Source organism: Juglans regia, chromosome 15, assembly GCF_001411555.2.
Source record: "Juglans regia cultivar Chandler chromosome 15, Walnut 2.0, whole genome shotgun sequence".
NCBI classification, from domain to species: domain Eukaryota; kingdom Viridiplantae; phylum Streptophyta; class Magnoliopsida; order Fagales; family Juglandaceae; genus Juglans; species Juglans regia.
Window position 1 is genome coordinate 6,194,682 of NC_049915.1, and position 17,444 is coordinate 6,212,125.

Below are 17,444 nucleotides of genomic sequence, written 5' to 3' on the forward strand. Positions count from 1 at the left end.
CGAGAAATAAAAATCCTCTGCAGCTCCCGTGGACGTAGGCAATTTGCTGAACCATGTAAATACTGTGTCGTGTGTGATTGCTTGTTTTCCCTGTGTTTAAATTTAATTTTTGTTATCGTTTTTCACAACACATTTTGGGTTGGCTTGTGTCCTCTGCTTCCTCCTCAATGAGCTGCTTCAACTCTTCCATGAATTCAAGGTCTTTCATGCTTGGCTTCACTAGCGTTCCTGCATGGAAACATGTCTCAGAAACCCATTGTTGGCTTTGCTCTCTTTCGCAGTCATGTGCATTGAACGCCATCTGGTCATGCACGGTTGTGCATGGTCTGAATGGTTGAAACAACTATGGTGGTTTCATCGCGAACTAGTGGCGCACGGTGGTGGTTTTTAAGGGCGGCACGAGCTCTGTTTTCGTATTGAAAAACATAGGAGGCTTGCTTGCTGCAGTTGGAGACGCTGCATGGTGGTGCTTGCATGGGGTTGGTGCTGTCATGGTGATGAACTGGTAGCGGATGAGCATGAGTATGGCAGTGGGAGTGGCCATTATCGACGCAGCCTTCGGAGCAAGGATGAACTGGTGGCTTCGGACGGTGGTGCTTGACAGTGCTGGCACTTGTGGTTGGAGGTTGAAGATGACCAAAACGACATGTAGTTTTGGTCAAAACTACATGTCGTTTAGGAAGGGCTATAAAACAAAAACAAATAAAAAGAAAATAAATAAACAAAAGCAAAAAATAAAATAAAACTAGAAGGAAAAAAAATGAAGAATAAAATATTAAAGATGTGTTGTGCATGAAGGAAATATTACACAATAAAATCACAAGTATAAAAATTAAGCATAAATTATGCTATTAATTAATTTAAATGGCAACAAATATTTATGCTTTTTAATCATTTTTTTATTTAAAATTAATAATAAAATAATTTTAAATACATTAATTTTAAATGATTAAAATATGCAATAAAATATGCGAGGTCGGGATACTGAGTTCAAAGGCTTTGAGTGGAGGGTATTTCAGAGCACTTTTTGCTTGACTTCCTAAAGAAGGGGCACGTTGGTTTGAGCCATCTGTTGTGGCATCAGTGATAGTATATGGCCGGTCTCTGAAAAAGCTGATGGAAAGAATGGTAGCTTTGTTAAGGACTTTTTTTCCTCATTCCTTTGGATGTGTTAGATATAAAGTGTACAATGGTGGTGTGTGTTGGCAACATATTGCTAACATTAATGTGAGGGGAAAGATGACTCACCGAGTTGGAGGAGAGAGACTCGAGTTGGGTTGCTTGCTCGATTAGGGGTATTGTTGAGTGACTCATCTATATTCCTTTGAACTTCTCTGGGAATGGTTCATGCCTCTCTGATGCACAATTGTTGCTTTGTTCATTAACGGGGCTAATCTTTGTGGCTTGTTTGGACTCAATTCCAGTAGTAGAATTTTTGGGTCCGACGAGGGTGTAGAAATTTTTTCCTTTGTTGAAGTTTGGATACTGAGTTGAGATGAGATAAGAGGGTGGCTTTTTCTCTATTGGTGCCCAATTTGAGAGGGAGATTTGCCTAGGATAGAGATTTCATTTCTTTCGTGGAGATCTATATTTTTGTTTGTGTCCATGGGATTAAAAGGGGGATGATTGGGACAAAAGATAAGGATGGTAAGGAAGAGGACAGTGATAGTGGGATTTATGAGGGGAGGGAGGTGAGATTCGTGAGAAGGGTGGGGGTCAGAGACATGGCGTTTTGGAGAGGCTCTAGAGAAGGAGAGTAGCTTTTACAATGAATATTGTGGTTGATGCTACTTAATATTTTGTTATGAGCTTTGTTCCAAAATTGAGAATCCTATTGAGGAGGAGGTTTGGCTTTGGGCTGTGGCATGAGAAAATAGAGAAAAAGGAAGATTGTTCTTTGTCAGGAATGACATGATCTACTCAAAACAATCTCATTTCAAGAAATTAACAGTAATTTTCTCTAAAATTTGAAAATCTACTTCATGTAGCTTGATGAGGAAATTTTGAGATATGGGAAATGACTCTTTACATGTAAGATCCATTACTTATGTAAAGAAACTTCATAAAAATAAATTTATAAATTGACATAGTTTAATATGATACGTTAGATTGTAAAATTAATTTTATTTTAAAATAGATTTAACGTATTATACAAATTTTTTTCACTGACATGCTAAAAAAGTGGTTTCATAATTATGAAAAAATATGAGCGTTTTAACTTTGTTATGACTATAATAATTCTCACCGTAAGTGGTGTGTTGATATTGACTTGCAAATTTTAAAAATAGGAAAACTTGAAAGAAAAATTGTTGTCACTTTTTTAAATTTCTCATAATTTAATTAATGTGATTTAAAATAACAAATATATATATATATTATATCGTATTATTATGTGAAAAATTACAATTTTATATGATTTATTTTAAATAATTTTATGGTGGGTATCAATTTCTTACAATTATAGCACTCTTATTACAAATGTGCGCATCTTCCCGTAGGAAATTCCTTTGCGTAGACCACCGACCTTGCCATCTCTCTCTGTGTCTCTCTCAGCCTCACCACCTTCTTCGCTACAAATCGGAATTAGCCCTACTGCCTGCAACTTTCTTACCTTCTTTTTCCCCCAAACATCCCACTAGACGAAGAAACACCACTCACCAATATTCTCTCTCTGTTTCCTTGTTCATTTTCCCGAGAAATTTATCAGCCGGTCCCCACAACTCTGCATCGTGGTTCGTTCTTCTGAAAGGCAACCGAAATTATGCTTCATTGCTGCTTCAGAACCCGACGTTATCTTCGGTTCCCTCTTCCTCGTCCATTTTCTTCTTCCGGACCTCCATTCCAAAACTCCGCTCAACCCCCTAACCCTCTTATCAATACCCAACAAGTCGCACAGCCGCCGGTTCTCCACCGTGACCACGACGCCAACCATCTCTCTCCTCTCCCCACACGCTCCCTCTCTCGCAATTCGGTCCTCGCCATCTCCGCTGCCTTCGTTTCCGCTCTCGTCGCCTCCTACGCCCTTCTCTCCTCCGACCACAACTCCGAACACGAATCCCCCAATCCATTGTACGCCGGCGCCGAGCACGCCATACAGACGTCCAGCGACTCCTTCAAGAACCTTTTCCATCACGTTAAACAGACCGGTGTGGCCGCCTCGATTCTGTGGCAGTCTCTGAGGTCGGTCTTGTCCTCCGCCAACCATGAGGTCCGCTCCGGCTTCGAGCTTAGGGTTGCGGCTCTGCTCGCCGACATTGCCGCCGCTAATGGGTCCCGTAGGGCCGCTATCGTTGGGGCCGGTGGGGGGGCTGTCGTAGATTGGTTGCTCGAGTCGGTGGCGGTGCCCAGGGATGGTTGCGGGACCCAAGCAGAGTCGGCGAGAGCGCTGGCATACTTGATTGCCGATCCTAATGTGTGCACGGCAGTGATTGGGAGGCCTCATGCAATTCCGAATCTCCTGAGGTTCATTTTTTCGTCTCATCCTCAGCGGTCGAAGCAGGTTAATTGTTTTTTTTTGGCTATATTGCATTGAAATGTTAAATATTCATGTCTATACTCAAGTACTTCCGGGCGTGTGTTGAATAATTGGAAAATCAACGCAAGTTTTATTTTGTTAGTTCAATCTTTCACCCTAGTGAAGTATAAATTGCATTCTCGACGCTCTATACCTGTTTCATATGCTTTCGCGCACTTCTTTTTAGTGTAGAATATTTGGCGCACTATTCTTCAGGCAGAAATGTTACAAGTATCAGCGTCATCTTATTGTCCTAAATGAGTGAGGCCGGGTAGAAAATGCTTTCATTTTTCTTCCCTTTTTTTATGTTTTCTTTTATGACCCTGGAATTGGTCTATATATATATATATATACCGTTATTTCCTTTTTTCTGTTTTAAACAAAGCACATGCGATACTAGTCTTGAATTTACAGCTATCAAAATTTTAGTCACAAATACAATTAAATTGGCTTATCTATAAAAGTATGACCTTGAATTTGTCTATTTAAGTAGATGAAGAAAAGGGCCAATTTTTAATTGATAGTGTGAGTTGCTTGTTGAGCTTGGGGGTGAATCTCAAATGTGGTCCAGCACTGTTTTTAAGAAATGTTTCACCAGTGGTGGATTACATAGAGAGCCTGGACAAAATCTACTATGTTGCACTTCAATCTTCACTGTTCTTCAAGTGAATTCACCTAATTACCATTCCAGTCATTTCTTTTTTTTGTTTGATTGTACCAAACTATCATCCCTATCACAGTTGCCTTGATACTTTGGGTCTTCTTTTACGATTGATATATTGCCTATTTTTGGGAGCAGCAATCAAGACGTAGTTCATTCGATGTTTCTGATTCTTTGAAAGGCAGGAGCATGCTTGTGGCTGCCATTATGGATATGGTCACCTCCAGTTGTGATGGTTTAGACAAGGTATCTTTTCAGCCTTCTCTACCAGGGAATGCTGAAACTGGAGATATTGCTGCAGCCCTTCAAGTTGTGGAGGAAGGTGGAATGCATTTGGATGAGTCTGATAGAAAGGAAGATGATGAGGATGGCGGAAATGGACTGAAAGGAATTGGAATTAAAATTCTTGGAGGTACTAGTGTTATGGGACTTTCCAGGAGTATTGGACTTATGAAGTTGGGGCATTCTGATGCTAGTCACGAGGAATCAATTAGGCACACTTCTCAAGTTTTTGTCTTACAAAACAGGCATGATGGTTTACTACTGCAAACGAATTTGGCTTCTGCTGTTGTTCCTGGTCTCTGGGATGATTTGCATTGTGAACATGTTGCTGTACCTTTTGCTACGTGGGCATTAGCAAATTGGGCAACGGCGTCAGAGGTGAATAGGTCCCATATTCAAATACTGGATCAAGATGGCCAGGCTGTCATGACTGCTTTAGTGGCACCTGAGAGATCTGTGAAATGGCATGGGAGTTTGGTGGCTAGGTTGTTGTTAGAGGATCGCAATCTGTCCTTAAGTGATTCGGTTTCAGATTGGAGTTATAGTCTTCTTTCTACTGTTTCACAGGCAAGTAAAAATGAGGACATTCCTTTAGCCCAGGTTGCTTTGTCTGCTTTTATGGTTTCGGTTGAGAGAAGCCGCAATGCCAAAAAAATAGTGATGGAGAAGGGTCTTCATTTACTGAGGGACACTGCTAAACGAATGACAATGCATAATCATGTGCAAGACACATTGTCAAAAGCACTAGAATTGCTTTGTACTGGGGACATGCATTTATCTCTTGAAGAGAGTCAAAAGTGGTCTGGTATATTACTTCGTTGGGTGTTTGGTAAAGATTCCTCTGACACTGTACGATCATCTGCCATAAAGATCCTTTCTTGTATCCTTGAAGATTATGGACCATCTACTGTGCTGATTTCTCAAGCATGGTTAGCTATTATCCTATCTGAAATTCTGGCTTCCACCAAGACATCAACTGTCAAAGAAAGCAGTCAGCCTAAAAGTGACAAAGTCAAGGTTTGAGATCTCGTTTTCAGTTATTTGACATAAAAATGATGTTGCATGGGGACACTTTGTCTCATTACATTTCCTGAATTCTAATTTGTGGTGGGTTTTATTCAAATGTTTTTGGGAAGTTATTGTTTTTCTCAGTATCTCTCTTACTATTCATGAATCATACTAACTTTTGCAGACTCAAATTGATCAATCTAAGGTTCATTCTGCTGCACAAACTGCTAATCAATTATTGGGTTCTGTTGTTAATCTAGCCGGAAACCAGCTGGCCACTGGTTCTGTAGATGCGTTGCCACTGGCAGATCTTCTGTCTTTGGAACCTTTCATGGGATCACTTAAAAATCTTAAAAAAGATAGTTTGGCTAAGTTTGATGCAGCAGATTCTGCATTGGCAACCCTTAAAGGGATCAAAGCACTGACTGAAATTAGTGCTGAAGATTCCATGTATCAGGAAAAAATAACTGCTTTTGGCATTCTGTGCTTGCTGAGACGTTTTCTGTTAAGCGATGATTATGAGAAACTTGCTGCAATTGAAGCTTATGATGCATGTAAAGCATTCGAGGCACAGGAACGGGTTCCAAATGGTCCTGGGGAAACAGCTATTTCTGATACAAATGATTCATCTAGTATCCGTGTTCCGCCCACAGCTCACATTCGCAGGCATGCTGCTCGGCTGTTAACAATCCTTTCACTTCTTCCAAAGGTTCAGAAGCTTGTTCTGGCAGATGAAACTTGGTGTAAATGGCTTGAAGATTGTGCAAATGGAAAGATACCAGGTTGCAGTGACCTTAAGATACAAAGTTATGCTAGGGCCACTCTTTTAAATATATTTTGCAATAACCAAGTTGACCGAGACTCTGTAAATAGAAATCTTCCTGACACTTCGAACAAAAGTAAGAAATGTCCCCAATATGGTGACATGATATTTTTAATCAATCCTGAAAAGCCTCACTGGAAGTGTCCTGAAGATGTAGATGAAGACACCGTTCGAAGGGAGAAATCCTCCTTGGCTGAGGCTAATACAGTTGCCAGTGAGATTACGCCTGTAAACCCACCTCGAAATGATGATAACTGCTCTAGTTCTGTTGATGTATCTAATAGTGGCTCACAACCAGAACCGCCTCTGCTAGATGTTGTTTTTATTCATGGAATCCGTGGTGGGGCTTATAGGTCTTGGCGCATGGCTGACAACAAATCTTCAACTACATCTGGCTTGGTAGAGAAGATTGATCAGGAAGCAGGGAAGCTAGGAACATTTTGGCCAGGTGAATGGCTTTCATCTGACTTCCCTCAAGCTCGCATGTTTACTATCAAATACAAGGTTTGTTGAGTCGGATAGTAATTTGATTTCTTCTTTTAACAAAGAAATAATTTTGTTGCTAGTTAGCTTTTGAAAATATGTGTCCTTAATCTCTTGTTGACTATGGAAGTTTTATTTCTTTAAGTCTTCCGATTTAGCATCTAAAGCACAATTGTTGTTTTGTGCAGACAAATATTACAAAATGGGCTGGAGCTAGCCTGCCGCTCCAGGTTTGACACTTGTGTTGAGTCATTTAAGTCATATTATGTGTAAAGACCCTGCTACTCTCCTGCAATCACGAACCAGAACACAACCCAGATGCTGACAAGAATACACGGAAAGAATGACACAAGGATGACAAAGATTTCATTGTAAATCTTGTAAAGAATTTTCGAGGAATTCTCAACCTCCAAGAAACTCCAAGAACTGACTCAAGAATTGTTCAAACTCTGAAGGACCTTCACCTCTGCTTATAAACTTGAAGAAATGAACTACAGAATATCAAAACACATCGTTTAATCCAAAACACAAGCTAAAACAATCAAAACGCAACAGTCTACTACAAAACAAATCATTTCATTAAACTCTTCCACCAAAACATACAACCCAACACACAAAAACTCTCTCCCCCTTTTCTGCAAAACTCACCATTTCATTAACCCACTCATGACAGTTATTCTTGTTACTTCCTTCTCTTACACAGCAACCCAGCAACCCTCTCCACCTCTTCAAGGCCTTGCCCAGGCACCCATGACATTATGTGGTGTTACTAGGAATTTAAATATAGGAAAATTATATCTTGTGCCCCCAAATACTACCCTTTTTTCACTTTGCACTCTAAGCTGCCAAAACTTGCATTTTATTCACTCAGTTAAGACCCGACACTTAAGATTGAGAAACAATTGGGCATGTGGTGCAGTCATAACTGTCATATCTTAACTGACGATGTAAATTCCCATAATTGACAATTGATTAGTTGAGTGTGCCAATTGACAGTTTTGATTGGTTAGAGTTCATATTGCAAAAGAGGTTGTAGGGTAGGGGTTTAAAGTATCATTTAGCCTTAAATAATCAAGAAACCTACAATATAATTTATATGCATGAAGTTTGAGATTCTTTTTATTTCGCATGAGTTGTGAAGTTTTAGCTCATTGGATTATATTGTTATCTGACTTGACCTAAGATAGGTATAAAAAAAATCTGATTTGACCTAAGATTACCTGTTTTCATACTTTTTATTAACTGAAATTCATTTTGTTTTTATAAGTAAGGATCTTTAGTGAATAGAAAGAAACTAGGCAATGCCCAAGTACATAGGAAGTATACAAAGTGAGATACCTAATTACATTCTGGTAAGCTGAAAAGAAGATAGAAACGCACGAATATTCTCACCCTTCAATACAATAGCAGAAAACCACTGTAAAAGAGAGAATACAAATAAATTCCAGATTTCCCTCACTGCACGCTCCTTGTTGTTAAAACACCTATCAGTCCTTTCCGACCATAAACACCACATTAACCACAAAGGTATCATTCTCCACACTGCTGCCAGTTCCAGCACGCTAGTAGTTTCACCACATTCTTAGGCATTACCCAACTCAGCCCGGCTCAACTCAGGATCCCAGCCCATAACTCCCCAGCCACCTCACAATGGAAAAGCAAATGATCTATCGATTCTCATTTTACACATGAAGCACCACTCCGTGACCACCATACTGCACATCCTTAGATTATCAACCGTCAAAATCTTCCCAAGTGCAGCTGTTCAAGTAAAAAACGCAACTTTAGACGGCACTAAAACCTTCCAAATACTCTTCCACGGAAAGAATGTGGGCTGTTGGACGGTCATGGAGGGAAATTTTTTTATGACTAAAATATATATCTTTAAGGAATGTCATCCTAGTCAATCTAGACCTTCCTATGTGATACTATTAATAGTGAAAATGATCTTCAGATTTCCGTCGTATGGACACCTATGGAATCCGCAGTTCCCACTGCTACTTTGCTGTTGACTTATATATAATTTACTTCCTACTGATGGTTGTTTTCATCTGCTTCCGTTGTAAATGTGTAGGAAGTTAGCTCCATGCTATTTGAGAAGCTTGTCGCTGCAGGCATTGGGAATCGACCTGTTGTGTTTGTGACTCACAGGTTTATTTATTTTTATTAAGAAGGAGAGTGTGGGTTCATGCCAGCCTGTGCACATTCATTTGTTTGCTTGATCTTACTGTATGGTCTTGATATTTTCTTCAGTTTGATAGGTGTTGATGTGTGTCATGATTATTTAATTAGGGAGTCTTTCTTTCCCTGTGATTCTTTGCATGTTCTTGATTTTAACTGTGGGTTCTTATTTACATAATGAGAATTGAAAAGGTTTTTCAGGAGCTAAGGTTGCTAACTTTCTGCAATTAGATGCACTATATGAAAGGTGCACATACGTGCATGCACAAAAGATAGTCTTGTTTGAAAGTTTCTTTTTGTTTCCCCTTCTTTTGATGCGGTAACATAACATATTTTAGGGAAGTTTCACATCTAAAATTGATCTTGCTTTCAGATGGGCATCTTTGGTTTTACTTTCATCCTCAAGTTTCCCGTTGATTTATGTCCCAAACAAGTGGATTTGGTGTAGTTAATCAATGATAAGTCATTCTAAAAGTAGGTGATTTTGGACTGCTGTATTGTTTTTGCTTTAAAGTAATAAGTTTATGTGGAACTAGTAGAGGATGGAAAATGAACTAATCCTGTCACACTGCTGGAAGTTCCAACTCTTCTAGAGAGAGCATGATTTTGATTTTACTTTGGTTACTTCACAGAAATTTTCTATATATTACATTTCGTGTGGTTATTTGTGTATTATCTAATTCTATATATTTTTTTTTTATCAGTAAAAGATAGATATTATATATATGAATGAAATAGATATAGCCCTTGTACACAGGATGTATTATCTAATTCTAGTGTATTGAATTTCTCCTGTGTGCAGCATGGGAGGGTTGGTTGTCAAGCAGATGCTGTATAAAGCCAAGGCAGAGAATTTTGATAACCTTGTGAACAACACCATTGGAGTGGTATGATTTCAATCAATATTTTTCGCACATTGCAGATCCTTCTATCATTTTTAAAATATTATTTCTATATGACACTAATGTTTTACCCTGATTTCAGGTGTTCTATAGCTGCCCACATTTTGGCAGCAAACTAGCAGACATGCCTTGGCGAATGGGCCTCGTGTTTCGCCGTGGCCCCACTGTTAGTATATTGTCTTCAGAGACTAAACTTTTTTTGTACTTGAAGTTGATCTGAATTGATATTAATAGCATTTAGCTTGTATTGTTTCTTAGATAGGGGAGCTAAGAAGTGGGTCTCCTATATTAATAGAGCTCAATGACTTCTTTCGACACCTTAATAAGAAAGGGATGCTTGATGTTCTCAGTTTCTGCGAGGTACTCCACTGCCAGTTATATTATTTTATTATTCCCGTGTCTCTCACTTTAAATTTAAGAGGTAGTTGGTGACTGTTTTGCAGACCAAGGTAACTCCAATTGTTGAAGGTTATGGGGGATGGGCTTTCCGAATGGAAGTAGTACCCATTGAGTCTGCATATCCTGGATTTGGTGAACTTGTTGTAAGTATGACGTTGATAAACATGTCATTAAAAAAAAAACAAAAAGAGACTTGTTGTTTTAGTTGTCCCAGACACCTGGTGCTAATAAAAATAATAAAAAATTGGGGATGAGTTTAAAGTTTCATTGCTATTAGAGTGTTGGCTGTTGGCTACTCAATATCACTATATGCTCTATATCCCTCACCTCTAGCAATTGGTAGATACAATCCTCCATTGGAATTCATGTTTTATGTACTTGTCGGTACAGCAGGACTCGTGGATTTGATCCTGGCTTGCATGAGATTCTTTGTGAATAAAGTAGCTATCCATTATATCGAATAAATTTTTGTTTTGGTAGAAAGGAGAGATGGTTGGCATCTCCTGACGGATGGGAACAGCCGTTAGGGGATTGATCTGGGCAGATGTTGTAGTCTTTTATTCTGTTTTAAAGGATTTACCTCACATGCTTCATTTAGTTATAGGAACTTGGCTTCAAATTCTTGCTGTTTAAAGATGACAACTGCTATCATCTTTGTCAAGCTTGCTGTTTACCATGCTTCCTCTTCATCATTCCTTCTCTTATATATTTATATCTTTCATTCAGGTTTTAGAGTCAACCGATCATATTAATTCATGCAAACCGATCAGCCGCTCCGATCCTTCATATAAAGAAACACTAGAGTTTTTGCGAAAGATGAAAGCCCGTTATACATGAAGAGATACTTTTGTCATCAATTCTTTGCATAAAATATGCCGAAGTGACCATGGCCAACTTCTGGAGCTGGGTTTTGAATGTGGTATTTAACACATCTAAACACAAGCATAGAAGCTGCAGAAGACAAATTTTGACAGTTCTGATTACAAAATTCATCGGGCAAGTCTGGCAGCCTGTTTATCAGAATACTCGAACCTCCTCAGATGATGCCCTTGGACATGGTGTTGTTAATCATTGTCCAATACACAGCATTTTTTTTTTTACTAATTTTTTAGTAAATAAATCATCTCTTCAGAATCTCAGATCAGTTTCCTCTGTTGTTGCTCGGCCGTCTTGCTCCATTCCTAATATTTTTTATTTTATTTTTTGTTTTCTTATTAGTTTTACTAGTCATTACTTTGGTGGTGCATCTGTGTGCTTGCTCCACTCCAAACGGTTCATTTGTTTTATTCATTTTTCCTTGTAATTTTTCTCAACTCATACCGAGCAAGCCTACTTTGATTAGGTATACAAAGGTGGTGCATGCACTTGGAAAGAGAGAGCAACAAGGCTCGTGCTTATTACTTTGGTGGCAGTGTAGTAAGTAACTACGATCTTAACCTAGTGTTAAAAATAAAATGCAACCCGCGAGCAGAAAATGCCTAATATTTCAGTCAAATATAATTTTATTATATTAGCTAATTGAGTAATGTTAGATATAAGTTGCTAAAGTTGAGTGCACGCCATTTGAAAAATGTAAGAGAAATATGAGATTCATTTGAAAAAATTAATTATTTTTTATGGTGGTTTTTTTTAAGAGTTTTGTTATGTATAAATAAATTTGTGTATTAATCTACATATTAATTTTATTATTTTTATATTCTAAATTTAAATTAGTACTACTTTTAATAAAATTTATTTTATGATCAATTATATTAAATAGATGCGTATATTAGTGCACAAAATCGCTTACAATTAAATTTTTACTTTTTTTAAAGTGAAGTCTGTGGAACTTGCCACGATCTTTTTATACTAATATTTTAATATTATTATCTTTTAATTTCAAACAAAATTTAAAAAATAGTAGTATTTTTATTAGAGTTATAAAATAGAAGAGTTATATGTATCACTTTTACATTCTAAACCTATAGCTTTTTTTCATAGAATTTGTGAGTATTTTTTATAAAATGTGAAATAATGAATAATGGTTGATTAGAAATTTTTTTATTAAATAATATTTTAAATTTTATTAGAATTTATGTTTTAAATTTTAAACACCATTTGAAGTAGCGCAGCCCAACTCAAACACCAAGAAAGAGTAGTCCACGACAGGTCACAGAACATAAAGCTCGAAATCGGAGTAAATTCACATCGAGTCCGAGTAGACGTTAGCGTTTTGCCCTGAGAGGCACTGTCAGGGAATTTCGGGCTACCATTGTCCCTCTTACCTCCAGAACGATGTCATTGATGGAGACAGCCATGCGACAAGCTATTCTTCTTCCTCTACGACAAATACCATCTCCACCGCCGTTGAGTTCATCGAGAGTTCCAGCGAATTCGATGTACGGGCCGAATAAGCAGAAGATGGGGACTGGAAGAGCCCTAATTTTGTGTTGCTCTGATTCCTCTTCCATTTCGTCATCTTCTTCTCCCTCTCCGGCGATTGCAATGACTAGTGCTCCACCGGTGAAAAGGAGGAGGAAGAGGTACAGGAGGCTGTACCCAGGAGAGAGCAAAGGCATTACCGAAGAGATGAGGTTCGTTGCCATGAGACTCCGAAGAGTTAACAAGGGCAGCAGCGATGACGATGACCAAGATTCATCTAGTGAAGACGGTAAAGAAGGGGAGGGTAATTTGGCATCTGTTGATGATGATGGTGGTGTTGGTGGAGCGACATGGGAGCCGACCTTGGATGGGTACCTCAAGTATTTAGTTGATAGCAAGCTCGTCTTCGACACTGTGGAGCGCATCGTTGATGAATCCAGTGACGTTGCCTGTGAGTCCTTTTATTTTGAACTTGCATATGCTAGTGGTTTTAGCCAATTATGATGTAAGGTGTGCTTGTTATTATCCTGGAGGGCTATGGGTTATCATATGCTTCCTTGGTAAAGCAGAGCAATCTAGCTTTTGGAGGCTTAATGGGAATTGTGCCCCGTGGGTAAACGTAATGGGAATTCGTCGAACCCTTGTGAATGTGATTAAAACGGGCTTATGTTCTGTTTCTCTACTGCATTTCCGTATCGAATGCCAAGTCAATTAATGACGCTACAGCATAAGCATAGGTGGTTCTTAAATCTTGTGAGAATAGTTGGGTATTAATTATGTATACGTCCTGTTGGCAATGCCTTTCGTTATGAATAAAACTTCTTCATTACCTATAAAAAATAAAATCTTGTGAGAATCTAATGCCTGATTTGATTACAGACGCCTATTTCCGGAAAACTGGATTGGAACGATCAGAAGGTCTTGCAAAAGATCTAGAGTGGATTAGACAACAGGGGTTTGTGATTCCTGAACCTAGCAATCCAGGAGTTTCTTATGCCAAGTATTTAAATGAACTTGCAGAGAAGAGTGCCCCGTTGTTTCTTTGCCATTTCTACAATATATATTTTTCACATATTGCAGGAGGTCAGGTGATAGCAAGGCAGGTACGTGTGAATTTATGTTCTTAACCATACTTCTAGTTTCGGGAATATTTGGGGATGTTCCTGTATAGAATAAAACTATGGACTAATACTTGTGCCCTTCTGATTCTGACCTTATGCAATCAGTTTCGACTCGGACTCTCATACAAGACTGAACATTTTTAATTGCTTTTCTGAGTAGTCTTTGTGTGTATAAATCCCAAAATCATATCCTAACATTCAGTTAAGCAGGCTACGCCTACCTCTGTATGAAAGACAATGAAAGTAGCATCTATTTCTTTTCGCAGGGTGGGGAGGCCTATTCTCTCTTCCTTGATGTTTTTTCCCTGCTCTGTGGGATACTCATGATCAAATCAGAATGTCATGTGCAGAAAATTCCTTAGAAATATGTGCTGACTTTAAGATATATTGTGCAAAAAATTCTAACTGGATTAAGCAAAGAAAAAAAAATTGGAAAACCATATTAAATCAACCAACATTGATTGTGGCATGCTACCTATGGTGAGATAGAACGAAAAACTTCTGAATATTGAAGAATGAATCAGTGAATCTTTACCTTGGACCTATATCTATGCTGCAGGCTTCGCATTTTTTCTGTGGAGGAATATGGTTACTTCCTGGAGATCATTAAACAATTTATTAGAAGAAAAATGAACCAAAAAAAGGAATACAAGTATATGTGATGGAATTTATGGATGACATGGTCTCTTAATAGGTTACTGGATTTTGATTGTCAAATGAAGGTGTTGAAAATAATTATAGGCTTTGGACGGGGTTGAGATCTTTCATTTGTCTGGCATTGATACATGCTTGATGTTTCACTGGTCCTTATAGGCATTCACTTTTGTGGATGTATATGATCCCAATGTTTCCTTTATCTCAAATTTTAAACAAGTCCTTTGTTGACTCTTATGCAATTGCTTAATTTTTAGTTGATGTGTATTTCTTTTCACTGAATGTTTGGTGGATGGCGTTAATTTAAACTTTGTAATTAAGAAACATATCTCATGCTCATGAATATATATGTAAACATATTTAACTGATTGGTTATTAGGTTTCTAAGAAGCTCCTAGAAGGAAGGGAGATGGAGTTTTACAGATGGGAGGGGGATATGCCAGGGTTGATGAGTGCCGTCCGTGAGAAGCTGAACATGCTTGGAGAGGTTAATTCCAATGCCTGTCATACCTAATTGGTTTGCATTAGCTTTAAGTAGGTGGATTTCTTTATTTTTTTGGTTGATGTTTGAAATTCTTCAATGCAGCACTGGAGTCGTGATGAGAAAAACAAATGCTTAAAAGAAACAACAAAGTCATTTCGGTTTTTGGGGCAGATTGTCCGCTTGATCATCTTATGAACATCTTAAAATCCACAGATGATTGTTTGTGAAGAGGTTATGTTTCAATTTTTTTTTTTTTACTTGTTCAGAATAGATATCCTGCGCATCATTTAAACGACTTTAATCATGCTTTATTGCCTTCAACCTTTTTCAATTAGCTTGAGAACCCAAGTTATCCATCAAAAAGTTATATCAGATTGCATTTTTGATTTCCATGTACAAGAAAGCTTCTTCTGAATGGCTCCTGGTATCCTCGTTGGTTATTGAAGTTACATCTATTGTATCATTTCCATGTTGACTACTCAGTCAATTCTCTTTAGTATTCAGAACCACTATATAATTTCGACCAGCAAGTTCTCAGTTACCGTTAAGCCTACTGTAAATCATTAATAATATTTTATCTAATGGACTAAGTGGAGAAAAATCCTGTTGTTTTGAACTAAACATTTAATGGGTTTATAATATTGTGCCCCAAAATCAACAGGAAACATACATGTTCTCTAGTAATTGAGATGTGCCTTTTTGTCATTCCATCCCAACCTCACAACAGACTTCACAATTCTGTTGTAGGTGTTGCGAAATTCGAATGGCCATTTGTATGGAATTTTTGCGTTTTTCTGCATTCATTTTCTTAGTTTCTTTTATTTTATAATTCGTTAGTATTATATTTTTTTTTTGACAAAAATTTGTTTGTATTGTTGGTCATAAGTGATAGCACTTAAAAAAGGCAAACTTATTCTTATATCTTCTTTTAATTAAGGTGGTGATTGGTGAATAAAGTTATCTATATATTTTATAATTTATATATGAGAAAATACCCAATATCCAACCAAAATCTTTTAATGTTCTTAAATTCTTGTCATCCATTCTATCAAAATAGATTTTTTTCACATTTTTTTTTTTAAATTTAATGACTTTTTTGGTTCTGTTTGAATTCCATCACGGACTTTGTAATTTAATAGCTACAAATCCAAGGTGATGGGTCCAATTACAAGGCACAATGATTGTGTCCACACCCAAAAATTTATATATAGTTTGAAAATAATTCTTTCATAAGCAGAAAAAATTATGAGGTTTGTTCTTCTATTTGGCTGATCGACTTGACGTCGTTTATAGAACCAAGTAGTTGTACCATAATTATGAGGTTTGTTCTTCTATTTGGCTGGCCTATTCTCTCTTCCAATGACGAATTGCTCAATAATCTTCACACTTTCCAACGGGTCCTTGCACGAAGAATCTGCCATCCATTTGCTGGGAAACCATCTTTTGTGGCTGGATCGCTCTGGGTCAATCTTCTTCTCCCGCTGCCGATCGGGGTCCTCCCTCCATGCCCATGGCACCTGCATGATCAACATGGGTTGGCGATTACAAAGAAGAGAATCGAAGGCTAGTTCAATCTTTCCAAGAATTCCAAAAGTGAATCAATATTAACTGCCTCTTTACCTTGTCAACTCCAAGGGTGAAAACTTCAAGATCACCGTCAGCTTTGATGTGAAATCTTGTGAAGCCCTTGTAATCAGCAATCCTAAGAGAGGAGAAGGCTTCGTCATAGTGCAAGTTAAACATGCTGACGCAGACGCATAGATAGAATCCAACGACATAGGAAACTACAAAGGTCGACAAGGGCCAGAAATAAAGGAAGACAGAACCATAATAACGAATTGTCTCAAATCGAGAGAGAGACGCCATCCCATTCTTGCAAACATTGCTCCGCGTGACAGCGATGAGCTGATATCGTTTATTAATCCAAATGAATGTGTCTTAGTAATGAAAAAGAGGAATTAAGCATCGTCGATTTCTTAAACAGGCTGAAGGAGAGAGCTTCTCTTACCTTTGGCACATCGAATGGAAGCATGTGATTGATCTGGGCACACCCACGATAAAGCTTGCGAAACCACCACTTTTCTATCCTTATTATTGTGCAATTTTGATGAAGAAAGTGACTAATTTCAAGGGATTCGGAATGCTGGTGATCATGTGAAGAGTGTTCATAACCTGGTTAAGAAAAACAAAATTTGTTTAAGGAATAAAAATATTCATTCTGATCCCTTTCCTAATTTTGAAAATCTCAAATGATGAAATGATGAAACCTTATCACATAAACCGAAAAAACAGCAACAGTTTCACAGATTACATTAACGTATGTAGAAAGTTTTAATTTATTAAAAAATTAATTAATCTTTTCAAAGAATTGTAAAATAAAATTTTAGTAAGAAAAATAACTTTTACGTATAAAAAAGCTAATATTTTTATAAAAAAGATCGCCACTATGGCTGAGCACTTAATGAGTGGTTTGGATTCATAGAGTTAAGATGGATTGAGATTATTTGTAAATAGTAGAATAAAAGTTGAATTATTTATTATATTTTGTGTGAGAATTTGAGAAAGTTATTT

General features: G+C 37.7%; 2 protein-coding genes and 1 pseudogene across 4 annotated transcripts; all 3 read left to right on the forward strand.

Moving 5' to 3' along the window:
* Nucleotides 1–2,511: 2,511 nt before the first annotated feature.
* Nucleotides 2,512–11,392, forward strand: LOC108992351. 3 transcript variants are annotated; one of them, XM_018966886.2, is made up of 10 exons: nt 2,512–3,499; nt 4,314–5,474; nt 5,650–6,792; nt 6,960–7,001; nt 8,846–8,922; nt 9,755–9,839; nt 9,937–10,020; nt 10,113–10,214; nt 10,298–10,396; nt 10,980–11,392. In XM_018966886.2, the coding sequence occupies exons 1-10, from the start codon at nt 2,762–2,764 to the stop codon at nt 11,088–11,090; spliced, it is 3,642 nt and encodes a 1,213-aa protein (XP_018822431.1). In that variant the 5' UTR covers nt 2,512–2,761; the 3' UTR covers nt 11,091–11,392. The 3 variants fall into 3 exon arrangements, with proteins under 3 accessions (XP_018822431.1, XP_018822433.1, XP_018822432.1); XM_018966888.2 differs by having other exon boundaries at nt 3,415–3,499; nt 4,361–5,474; XM_018966887.2 differs by having other exon boundaries at nt 3,429–3,499; nt 4,357–5,474.
* On the forward strand, nt 10,724–10,814 carry LOC118344764 (annotated as a pseudogene).
* A 969-nt stretch (nt 11,393–12,361) lies between the features above and the next one.
* Nucleotides 12,362–15,322, forward strand: LOC108992352 (probable inactive heme oxygenase 2, chloroplastic). Its single transcript, XM_018966889.2, has 4 exons — nt 12,362–13,065; nt 13,494–13,717; nt 14,769–14,876; nt 14,976–15,322. The coding sequence occupies exons 1-4, from the start codon at nt 12,528–12,530 to the stop codon at nt 15,066–15,068; spliced, it is 963 nt and encodes a 320-aa protein (XP_018822434.1). The 5' UTR covers nt 12,362–12,527; the 3' UTR covers nt 15,069–15,322.
* Nucleotides 15,323–17,444: the final 2,122 nt, after the last annotated feature.